Genomic DNA, 12405 nt, shown 5'->3' with positions numbered 1-12405 from the left:
ATACAGAAGTGCAGATAACTTCCAGCAAAGATAAGGGGGATGGTGGGAGGGTAACCTGGACTGCAACGGTGAATACACTTTAACATCTACATTTATGGTAAGTACACAACTGTTCTATGTTCATCGTGTTTCACTGTTGCAGTCATTACAGTTGGATTGAATCCCAAAGCTAAGGTTGGGAGTCTGGAGCTAAATAGGATTAGGAGCGGCTATGAGGCCCTGCAGAACTGCAGTGGCAAAGCCTGCCCTGGATTTAGAGTAGAGTGGTAAGTGGTAGCGCTTTGTAAAAGTGTGCACTGAACTCCAGGTTACAGCCTCTAAAATGTCTTTGGTTGGTACTCCTCTGTGGAAGGCTGCTGAAGTGGTTGCTGCTCTGGTTGAATGTGGCCTAATGCCCTTAGGCACTGATTTGCCATGTTGTGAATAGCAGAAACTAATGCAGTGGCCTATCCACTTTGAAATAGTCTGCTTTGAGATAGCTTTTCCTTGTGATCCTGCAGCATATGCCACTAGTAATTGCTCAGTCTTTCTGAAAGCTTTGGTTCTGTCCAAGTAGAAGCGCAGCTGTCTGTGTATGTCCAAAGAATGCAGAAGTCGCTCACCCTTATTCTGTGGGTTTGGGTAAAAGGTAGGCAAATGAATAGCTTGGTTAAGGGCCACACTGGGAACTACCTTAGGCATAAATGTCGGGTTTGTCCTCAGAGAAACCCTATCTGGATGGAAAATAAAAGGTTCCACAGCCATGAGTGCCTGTAGCTCTGAGACTCATCTTGCAGAGGTTATTGCTAGGAGCAGAGCTGTTTTCCATGATAAAAATTTTATATCAGCTGTAGCGGCTGGCTCAAAAGGAGGCAGGGTGATTTTTTCCAAGACATAACTGAGGTCCCATGCAGGTATTGGTGATCTCCTTGGAGGCCTTAAGTTTTTGGCTCCTCTGAAGTACTGCCTTAATAAAGGGTGACAAAAAATAGGTAGAGCTGTATTGTAATGAGCTGAAATGGCAGAGGCATGAATCTTAATTGATTAAAAGGACAGGCCTTTGTCCAGCATCTCGGTTACATATTGCAAAATCTGAAGAATATTTGGTACAGGCATGTCAATCCCTTGTGCCTGGTTCCGAGCACAGAATCTCCTCCATTTTTCAGCATAAGATTTTCTGGTACTAGGCCTCCTGGCCTCCAAAATAACATCCATCACCGCTTTAGACAGAGGTGTGTTTTGAATAACTACATTACCTGCTATGCTGCCAGATTTAAGGTCTTGAGTTGGCTGTGCAGGATCTGATTGTTGTGTTGGGACAGTAAGTTAGAAATCTGAGGTAATGTCCAGGCTAGGTATTGAGACAAGTTCCTTAGGATTGTGGGCCAGTCTGGGAGAATCAGTATCATTTTTGGCTTCTCTTGTCTGACTTTTAGGAGTACCTTGGGGAGGAGAGGCAGTGGAAAAAAGGCATATACTGTTAAGTTTTTCCAGCTGAAAGATAGAGCATTCACTTTCCATGCTTGCTTGTGATAAGTCCTTGTGCAGAATCTCTGTAGCTGGCAGTTGTGATGGGAGGCAAACAGATCTATGTCCGGGCATCCCCAATTCCTTGTTATCATGCAGAAGACTTGCAGATCCAATTTCCACTCGTGGGGATCCATGAGGTTTCTGCTTAGTTTGTCTGCCAAAGTATTTATCTTTCCTGGCAGGAATTGTGCCTGCAGATGTACTTGGTAAGTCAATGCTGTGTCCCACAAAGTCATGGCTAGACTGCATAGGGGGGTAGGAATGAGTGCCTCCCTGCTTGTTTATGTACCACATAACTGCAGTATTGTCCGTCTATCAGTAGTTGTCACGGATGAAGTAGATCCTTGAAGGCTGTCAGGGCATTCTGAACAACTAGCATCTCTTTTTGGTTGATATGTAGATGCATTTGGCTTGCGGACCATGTACCCTGAATACATCTTCCTTCCATGTGGGCCCCCCAGGCATAATCTGATGCATCTGTTGTTAATATCTGCCTGGCTGTGGGTAAAGCGAATGGCTGCCCCTTGTTGTGGTGACAGGCCTTTGCCCACCATTGAAACTCCTGTTGCAGGCAGGGAATGAGGGTAATTATTGTTTCCAGGCTGTGGCAATGTTGAGTCCAAACACTTTTTAGATACCATTGGAGTTTCCTCATATGCAGTCTTGCGTATGGAATTAACAGAATGCAGGATGCCATGAAGCCCAAAGCCTGCAGAATTTTTCTTGCAGGTAACTCGGTCTTTGTTGCCAACATTTTGAAATAAGTAGCCAGTTGTCTGTTTGTCTGGCATGAGATAAGCCATCTCGACAGTTATATTTAAGCTTGCACCCAGGAATATTATCTCTTGAGAGGGTACTAGTTTTGATTTATTTTCGTTAACTGTGTACCCTAGGCATGTTAGTAATCTTTTTACAAACGCCAGATGCTGTAGTAGAATGTCCTTGTTCTCTGTTTGAATATGGCAGTCATCCAAGTAAGGATATATTTGTACTCCTCTTTGTCTGCAAAATGCAATTACTGGAGCCAGGCATTTTGTGAAGACCCTGGGCACAGTAGATAAGCCAAAGGGCAGTGCAGAGAATTGGTAGTGCGTTGAGCCAGCTATGAATCTGAGGTATCTTCTGCATGACGGTCTGACTGGGACATGCAGGTATGCCCCTTTTAGGTCTAAAGTCACAAGCCAAGCCTTCTTGCCCAGCATGGGCAGAAGCTGCTGCAGAGTCAACATTTTGAATCTTGGAATATCCAGATATGTGTTTAGAATAGATCTGTCCAGTATTGGTCTCCAGGCTTTGTCCTTTCTGGGCACCAAGAACAGTCTCGAGTAAAATCCTTGTCCCTGCTCTTGCTGTGGTACTTGCTGAATGACCTTCATGTCCATGAGGGATGACACTTGCTTTTGTGCCTCTGCCCATTGTTTTTTTGGCAGGTCTGGCAAACCATTTGTTCTTGGCAGGGTGTGAAAGTGAAACCTGTAGCCTTGTCACACTATCCAAGACCCATTTGTCCTGGGTTATTACGTGCCAATTTTGAGAAAAAAGTGCTAGTTTTCCCCCCTACAGGTGCTGCCAGAAGATAAGTGCTTGGCGCAGACAGGGGGAAATCATTGGGACTGTTTCCTGTATGGCTGTGAGCTTGTCTTCTCCACTTTTGGAGGTAGAAGTACCACATTGTTTAGACCTGTATGAGCCTTGGGGCTGGGATCTGCCTCTAGGGCGTCTTTATCTGCCTCTGTGGCCTGTCTGACACTGGAAAGGACCAATTCCTTTGTAGGCCAGTGCCTGCTAAATCTTGAGGCTGTACCTGTAAGAAATCCTTGACTGTTTGCATAGATTTAGCTTTGCCCTCCATTTTCTTCAACACCTCTTCTACTTTAACACCAAACAAGGTATCATGCTGTAATGGAGCATCTAATAATTTTGCTTTAACATGATCAGGCAGATTCTGTTCCTTTAACCAAGCATGCCTCCTAATGACAGAACCCATAACAGTGGCCATGCAGGAGGCCTCCAGAGAATCAAAACTACACTGCAAAGTATGCTTTCCCATTTGTTCAGCTGCATGCAATAAATCCTGCATTTCTTTGTTTTCTGCACATTCAGAATTTATCAACATTTTCTGTTTAAGCAGTGACAAAATATATTGCTGATATTTAAGCATATGAAACTGACAATTTAAAGCCCTTATAGCCAAGGTAGCAGAAGTGTAAATCTTTTTTCCCCATCTGTCCAGTGCCCTAGAATCCCTGTCAGAGGGGGTAGAGTTTTTTGCAGTGGAAGCCTTGACCCCTTTGGGACCTGGACAGAGAATTTCTGGGTCAGCAGCAGGGTTCTTAAAAATAAATTTATGTTAATCAGGAACCCTGTAGTATCTGTCTGGCTTAACAGGAGCTGGAGGTAGAGAGTCAGGAGTCAGACTGGACTCTGAAAATACATCCACAATGTCTAACACAGGTGGAAAAGCTAGGGGCCTGTGCTGAGGTAGTAAAAGTAAGTCTCTGAGCCTATTCTTAGATTCTGAATAATCTTGGCTCTCCCAGTGGAAATGCTCTTTCATGGTATGCAGAGTTTCCGCAAAAGAATAATCCTCAGGAAGAGAGGCTGAAAGGATAGATTATTCAGCATCAGAATCCTCATAGGGAGGAAGAGAGTATTCCTGATCAGAAGAGGAATCAGAAGAATTGGAAACCTGATCTGAAGATTCATATTCTGTCTCTTGCCTAGGTCTTATCAGTAGGGAGATGGGAACCCCTGATCAAAGTAATTAGGTCTTCGGCCATTTTGAGCATCTGTTTTTTAGGCATGGAGGCCTGTCCATGGGGCTGTTGTACCCATTTCTTTGTCTTTAGAGGTGCTTTAGTCTTTGCCTTTGAAGCTGAAATCGCTTTAACATACAACTGTGTAGGCCTGAAAACACCCTCAGAAGCCGATGCCTGCTCAGCTGCTCCAGACCCATCTGAGGGAATATTTTCCGAGGTGCTAATACCTAGAGTTTCCAGCGGCCTAGTCGGCTCCACGTGGGAGTCGGAAGCGGCCTGCGGCTCTAAAGTACCGGGCGTCAGGGGCTGCGAAAGTGCCTCGCTGAGAACCAGCGAACCGCCGACTGGCTTAAAAGAAGCCTCATCGTCAGTTTTGGACCTTGGATGCCTGTCCTTTTCTTTTTCTTTGCGTTTTTGAATTACGGTAGTCAGATGGCTATCAGACGACATAGTGTAATTAAATCTTCTGCCAAAATAGTGAAATGCAAAATCATACAGACGCTTAATAGTGCGTTGGTTAAATCTAGCACAAAACCGACAATTAGCAACGTCGGATCAGGGCCTAGGCAAGGAATACAGTAAGAATGAAAGTCCTTATGAGGTATTTGCTTCCCACAAGAAATACAATTATTAACTTTTTCTGACATCAGTCTGGAGCAAGAAAAAAGTTTCCCCAACAGGGTACTTAGCTATTAATGAAGACTTCGGATCTGAAATTCGAACACGAAAATCTCAGGAGTCGGCCGACCGGCAATTGCGGGAACTGCTTTTGCTTCGGGCACCGCGCAGCAAGAAAGACTGAAGAAAATGGCGTTGGCTGCATATTTTATACCCCTGGTGCACTGGCATCAGGGAGGAGATGACAGCAACCAATGCCGGACCTAGACTTTGGAATTTAGGCTGACTGCGGGTAGCCTGCCAGCAGGATAACCCCAACTGTAATGACTGCAATAGTGAAACACGATGAACATCTGAGAAATGTATTAATCATGCCTCACCCTTGGGTAGCTTCAACTCACCATAGTAAACAAAGCTTACATGCTCCAAGTGTTTCCCTGATCTATATAAAGGCTCGGAATGGCTGCATCTTCCACAATGCTGGTGAGTGTTTCAGCAGAGGTTTTAAAACTGGCTATGCTCTTTACACCATGCAAGCACAGGTGGCAAACTCTCCTTAACCCCAATAAAGTTTCTGCAATTTGAAAATGTGCAATGCAGACTTCCATCACAAAGTCAAAACAGTACAGTTCTGTTTATCAAGACAACACTAATAACATCCACATAAGCAGCTTTGAGGTACATATCAGTGATGTTTTTGAAACCTACCCCACCAATGGCAGATAAAAGGGGATGTTTATCAAGTGCTTACAGGCTAAAAACATACAGATCCAACAAGTCATGCAAATCTGAGCTTTCAGTGCTGAAACCGTTACCACTTCCTCCAAAATTTGTTTCAGGGACTTACAATGTGAGCCATTATGCTCAACTTATGCAAGGAAGGCTGCCGGTTGAACAGTACTATATCACCATCAATGAGGTGCCGTTCGACAATATCACCAAACTTCAGCTCCTGTGCCATCTTCTCCCTGTTGCCATATTTCAAGAACCTAAACAATTTGAAAAACACAAGTCAGAACTTCATACCTCTATTCTCTTGAGGTTCTACTCCAAGTGTGTAAATAATTTTCTAACAAATCTTAAGTCTTTTCTCATGTTCAAATACATTCTTGCCTCACGCCTCCACATCCTCTCTTCTCCCTTGTATTCTAGCATGTTATGTGATACAAGATCTTTTAAACATTAAAATAACAAAATATACCCAATGGATATAAGACTTGTAAAATAAACAGAACCACGACCAACCACGTATTTCCAAAGCGTTTTTAATGATCCACACACTATGCGCTTTCACCATCAACACACACTGATGATGCCATGTGTTGATGGTGAAGGCGCTTAGTGTGTGGATCATTAAAAATGCTTCGGAAATACTTGGTTGGTCATGGTTCTGTTTATTTTACAACTTTTAAACATTACTCACTGCATTGTGATTAAATATTACGTCATTTTGTCTGTTCTGTTACTCCACTGTTATTGAAATATAAACATGTATGCTTCGCTGACCTTGTTTACTACATTACTTACCGTCATATATAAACAGTATGTGATGCTTGGTTGACATTTTATGTCTTTGTGACCCTGTTCATGCCTAAAACGGGACCTTTTAGAGTGCAGCTACCTCACTAAGAAATGCTTAATTAATTATACAATGGACTGTTACAAATTATCTTTATTTGCTGGTCTGTCACCCAGATAAGTGGGTTAACCCATTAGGATCCATGATTTAACAATGCAGTTACTTTATCACAGCCACCTAAATACGATGTAAACACAGAACTGAAATACAATATACACCTTAAGCAAAGCTCAAGCTGCCTACTGTAGTGCTATAAGGTGAAGAAACACTTAAAAATACAGACAGCTAGGTTTACTAACAGCAAGTCATTCTGCTAAAATCTACTGCCAAGTTTCCAGAAAGAAAAACAAAGCACCATTCTGAAAAGGTTTCTAAACTAAAAAGTGGTATTAAGTTATTCAGAATCTGTTTACATTCAACATTATTTCAAATTAAATAAGCAGCAGTCTACATCTCATACAGGTAACTGAGCTGCAAAATATATGGGCTGTTTATCTTGTTTACAGAGATTAGTCAACTATACACATAGTTCTAGATAAGATACATGTCCCAACATAGACCATTAACTGCAATTAAATGTACATTCTTGTTATTCTTCGACAGCAAACCTGTACCACGAGTAACGTATTCTGTAGTTTCTACCTGGAATATTATGTGGCAAAATAAAAGCAGATACTGATGTAATGTAAGATGCTACCAAAAAGGCAAAGAACTTAAGGCCAACAAAGGCTTAAAGCTGAAAGTGTTAGAGAACCAAAGACTATCTACCTAGCAGAAAGGAAGGAAGGGATAAAACTGGCTAGGGTGAACAAGGAAGAGAGAGCACAAAAGGTAGGGGGAAAATTTGGAGATACTGATTCATGTTATGCTTCAGTCTTCACAGACGAAGGAAAGGGAAGAGGTGCCATGCTTGAAAAGAAGCAAGACGTAATGGCAAAAACAGTGGAAAGACACCAGAAGACAGAGGAAGTTCAGAAGAAAGTGGTCATTCTTACACAGGACACAGAACAGCAACTGGTTCTGCTTCCCAGAGTCCTCAAAATCTGGGCAGTGTGTCAGTACAAAGTACAGTTTTGTACCTACCATAAATGTAGATGTCTGATAGGTATGCATTTGCAGTCATAACATATGGGTTGTCCTGCCTCAGGCAGCCCATCGGTCGGCCGGATTCCAAAGTCTGGGTCTGGCCTTGGCTGATGTCGCACCTTCCCCGACGTCAGAGCGTCTGGGGTATAAAGGCATCAGCCGACGCCATTTTCCTCAGTTTTTCTTGCCCCAGATGCCAGGTGCCCTCTAGGAAGGCTAAATTTGGAGAAATGCAATAGAATTCCAAACATTTGCAAAATTATATATATATATATATATATATATATATATATATATATATATATATATATATATATATATATACATACATACAAGTATATACAAACAAATACACCATAATAGATTCCCCCAGCTAGCTAAAAGAGGGGTAAACACCCTAGGAATACCACAGAGGGGTAGGAGGGAGGGTAAACCTGACTGCAGATGCATACCTATCGGACATCTACATTTATGGTAGGTACAAAACTGTACTATGTCCTTCAAAGATGCATCTGCAGTCATAACATATGGGTAGAATACCATAGCTAATCTGGGGGAGGAGGCACTAAGAAAAGGATGGTGTAGTTAAGATCCCCTGCAGGACTGCAGTAGCAAAGTCTGCTCTGGATCTGGAGTATAAAGGTAGATTGTAATGTTTGGTAAATGTATGCACGGAGCTCCAAGTAGCAGCTTCTAAAATGTCCTTGGTAGACACCCCTTGTAGGAAGGCTGTAGTGGTGGCCGTGGCCCTTGTGGAATGAGGCCTGATGTTTGCAGGAACTGACTTTCCATGAAAGGAGTAACAAAATCGAATACAATTTCCTATCCATTTTGAAATTGTCCATTTGGAAATTGCTTTTCCTTGCACCCCAGCAGCATATGCTACCAATAGTTGGTCAGTTTTTCTGCTACTTTTAGTTCTGTCCAAGTAGTAGCGTAGTTGTCTGTGTATATCCAGGGTGTGCAGAAGTTTTTCCCCTCTATTCTGTGGATTTGGGAAGAACGTAGGCAAGTGAATAGCTTGGTTCAAGGATACCCTAGATACCACCTTTGGCATAAAAGTAGGATTAGTTCTTAGTGTAACTCTGTCCTGATGGAAGATAAGAAATGGCTGTACTGCCATTAATGCTTGTAACTCAGATACTCTTCTTGCTGAAGTTATTGCCAGAAGGAATGCAGTCTTCCAAGACAGAAACTGGAGATCCGCTGATGCTGCTGGTTCAAAGGGAGGAAGTGTTAGTTTCTCCAAGACAAAGTTGAGATCCCAAGCAGGTAAAGGGTTTTTTTCTTGGAGGTTTGATATTTTTGATCCCTCTCAGAAATTGCTTGAGGAGAGGGTGTGAGAAGATAGGTGGATCCAAATTGTATTCTGCTGAAATTGCTGAGGCATGAATCTTAATGGAAGAATAGGAAAGGCCATTGTGGAACAGTTCTGCTAAGTATTCCAGAATATGTGTCATGCTTGCCACTGTCACATCTAAGCCTTTTGATGTGTTCCAGATGAAAAATCTTTTCCATTTAGCTGAGTATGTCTTCCTTGTGGAAGGCCGGCGAGCTTCCATGATAATGTCCTTCACTGTCTGTGATCAAACATTTTGTTTTGGATTTAAGGGATTTTCCAGGCAGTTAGCTGCAATGTTTTTAAGTTGGGATGCATTATCTTGAAATTGTTCTGCGTCACAAGAGGAGGCCATAGGGGGAGAGGCCATGGTTTTGCCTGTGACATGCTCCTCAATAGTGGATACCAGTGTTGCCTTGGCCAGTTTGGAGCTATCAGAATCGCTCTTGGCTGTTCCTCCCTGATCTTCAGTAGAACCTTGTACATTAAAGGGAGAGGTGGGAAGGCATATACTTTTAGAGCTTTCCAACTGAAAGAGAGAGAGTCCACCCTCCATGCTTGTGGGTGGTATGTCCTTGAGCAGAATGTCTTCAGTTGATGGTTGAGGGGGGATGCGAATAGATCTACCTCCGGCGTTCCCCATGCCTTTGTTATGAGTTGGAAGATGTCTGGGTGCAGCATCCATTCGTGTGCATCCATGGTAGTTCTGCTTAAGTTGTCTGCCAGTGTATTTTCCTTTCCTGGCATGAAGTGGGACTGCAGTTGGATACTGAGTTTCAGGCATAGCTCCCTTTCCAAACTGTGACTGTGTTGAGACCATACACTCCTTAGATACCATTGTAATTTTCTCATATGCAGCCTGGCCTGTGGTATCAGAATTATGCAGGATGCCATGCAACCCAGGGCCTGCAGGATTTTCCTTGCAGTAAGCTGAGCTTGTCTTGTCAGATTCATGAAGTAATCTGGAAGTTGTTTTTGTTTTTCTTCTGTGAGAAAGGCCATTTGGGTGGTTGTGTCTAGATCCGCACCCAGAAAGGTTATCCTTTGGGATGGAACCAGTCTTGATTTTTGGATGTTGACTGTGTAACCCAATGCCTGTAGTAGGCGGATGGCATAGGCCAAGTCTTTTATCAAATTTACCTTGTTGTCCGCTTGTAGAAGGCAGTCGTCCAGATAAGGGTAGATTTGAATCCCCTGAAGTCTGCAGTGTGCAATTACTGATGCCAGGCATTTCGTGAATACTCTGGGCGCAGTAGATAAGCCAAAGGGCAATGCTGAGAATTGATAATGCTCTGATCCTGCAAGAATTCTGAGGTGTCTTCTGCAGTTTGGTCGAATAGGGACGTGCAGGTATGCCTCCTTGAGATCTAGAGTCACCAGCCAAGACTCCTTGCCCAACATGGGAAGAAGTTGCTGTAGGGTCAGCATCTTGAATTTTGGCACAATGAGAAAAGTATTCAGTGCGGACAGGTCGAGAATAGGCCTCCATTGACTTTCTTTTCTTGGTACAAGGAATAGTCTGGAGTAAAACCCTTGGCCTTGTTCTGAAAGTGGTACTTTTTCTATAGCTTTCATTTGAAGCAAGTTGCTGATCTGCTTTAAAGCCTCTGCCCTCTGATTTGGTGGTAGGTTTGGCATTCCGTTTCTTTTTGGCAAAGTGTGGAAGTGGAACCTGTATCCTTTGTCTATTATTTGCAGTGTCCATGTGTCCCTGGTAATATAATGCCAATTTTTTGAGAATAAAGCAAGCTTTCCGCCCAAGGGTGCTTCCAGTTGAGCCCTGGTGGGCGGAATCAGAGTAAAGTCACTGAGCCTGTCCTGATGTAGTAGTTGTTGTTGCTGCTGTTGCACTACCTCTCTGGTTGGCAGGTTGCCACTGACGGCCTCTGTAAGAGCCCCTAAATTGGCCTCTGCCTCTGGGGCATCTGATCCTGCCTCTCTGGGCTCTGTCCGAGTCTGGAAAGGACCAATTCTTAGTAGGCCAGTTTCTGCTAAATCTCGGTGGTTGTACTTGTAGGAAATCCTTAACTGTTTGCAGAGATTTTGCCTTTTCTTCATACTTTTTTAAGACCTCCTGAGCAGAGGAGCCAAATAAATTTTGTTTCTCCATTGGAGCATCCAGGAGTTTAGCTTTAACATGGTCTGGCAAAGATTGTTCCTTCAGCCAGGCATGCCTACGAATAACTGCCCCAGTCATAGCTGACCTAAATGAAGCCTCCAATGCATCATAACCACACTTTAAGAAATGATTACTAACCTGCTGTGAGTTGTGTACAAAATCCTGAAGGGATTTACGGTCAAGGGGCTCAGGAGAAGAAAGTTTCTTGTTCAATTCATCTAACAAATACTCTTGGTACTGTATCATATGAAATTGACAATTTAGTGCCCTGACGGAAAGAGTTGCAGAAGTATATACCTTCTTTCCCCATCTCTCTAAAGCTCTAGACTTGCTTTCAGAAGGTAGAGGATTTTTGGCAGTGGCAGCCGCAACCCCTTTAGGGCCCAGAGTAATAGTTTCTGGGTCTGCAGAATGGGCTTTATACAGATGGAAATGAGAATCCGGGACCCTGTAGTATCTATCAGGTTTGGCAGGGGCCGGGGGGAGAGTATCAGGGGCTGTACTGACATCATTGTACACATCATTGATTACATTCAAAACAGGAGGTATAGCTAAGGGCCTATGCTGAGGCAAATGTAAAAAGGTCCTTAATCTTTTTCTAGAATCAGAGAATTCCTGACCTTGCCATTGAAAATGCTCTCTCATGGAGTGTAGAGTCTCACCAAAGGAAAACTCTTCAGGAGGGGAGGCCGAAGGGATAGATTATTCAGCATCAGAATCCTCATAGGGCGAATAAGCCTCCTCCTGGTGGTCTGACAACTCAGAGCCATCCGTGGACTCATCTGAAGAGTGTGGGTCAGAAGGCTCAGTCCTGGGCCTTTTGTCTGGTGGAGGGTGAGAGGCCCTGTCCGGGTGAGGTTGTGAACCTCTAATTAAAGAAATAAGGTCCTCTGCAAGGCTGAGGATCTGAGTACTAGAGGAAGGCCTCTGGGAGGTAGTCTTGGGAGGCAAAGCTTTAGAAAGTTTAGCAGCTTTAGCCCTGGAGAAGGCCTTAATGGACATGGCAAGCAGGGGGCCTAGCTGCCCCACATGCAGGAGTAGATATGTCCAAAGGAATGGTGTCGGACATACCCTGGACACTGGTTTCGGTAGGTAGCTCGGTAGCCGACTCAGCCGGGGCCTCCTGGGCCGCGGTGGTCGGTTGAGTGGATTCGGATGAAGGAATCTCCGAGGACTCTGTTTCGGCCGAAACAGAGACACTTGCGGTAGGCTTTACCGTGGTTTCAGCCAAAACCGCGGGCCGCGAGTGTCGGTCCTTGTCCTTCTGTTTTTTCACCAAATGTGATGTCGGAGTCTCCGACAGCATTTTATATGCAAAACTAGCCCCAAAAAATTCCTCTGCAAACTCCGACCGACGTCTAAGAGTTCGTCGGTTGAAGGAAGCACAGGCTGAACA

General features: G+C 43.8%; 1 protein-coding gene across 1 annotated transcript in view; it reads right to left on the bottom strand.

Moving 5' to 3' along the window:
* Positions 1-12405, bottom strand: part of POLR3A (RNA polymerase III subunit A) — a 1593947-nt gene that overhangs the window by 924962 nt on the left and 656580 nt on the right. Inside the window, exon 10 of the mRNA XM_044055661.1 lies at positions 5734-5875. Within this exon, the coding sequence (XP_043911596.1) occupies positions 5734-5875 (142 nt within the window). The remainder of the gene's footprint in view (positions 1-5733; positions 5876-12405) is intronic.

Source organism: Protopterus annectens, chromosome 14.part0 (genome assembly GCF_019279795.1).
Source record: "Protopterus annectens isolate FY-2018-M chromosome 14.part0, PAN1.0, whole genome shotgun sequence".
NCBI classification, from domain to species: Eukaryota; Metazoa; Chordata; order Ceratodontiformes; family Protopteridae; genus Protopterus; species Protopterus annectens.
The sequence above is the reverse complement of the archived record's forward strand: the minus strand, read 5'-3'. Positions and strand labels throughout refer to the sequence as shown.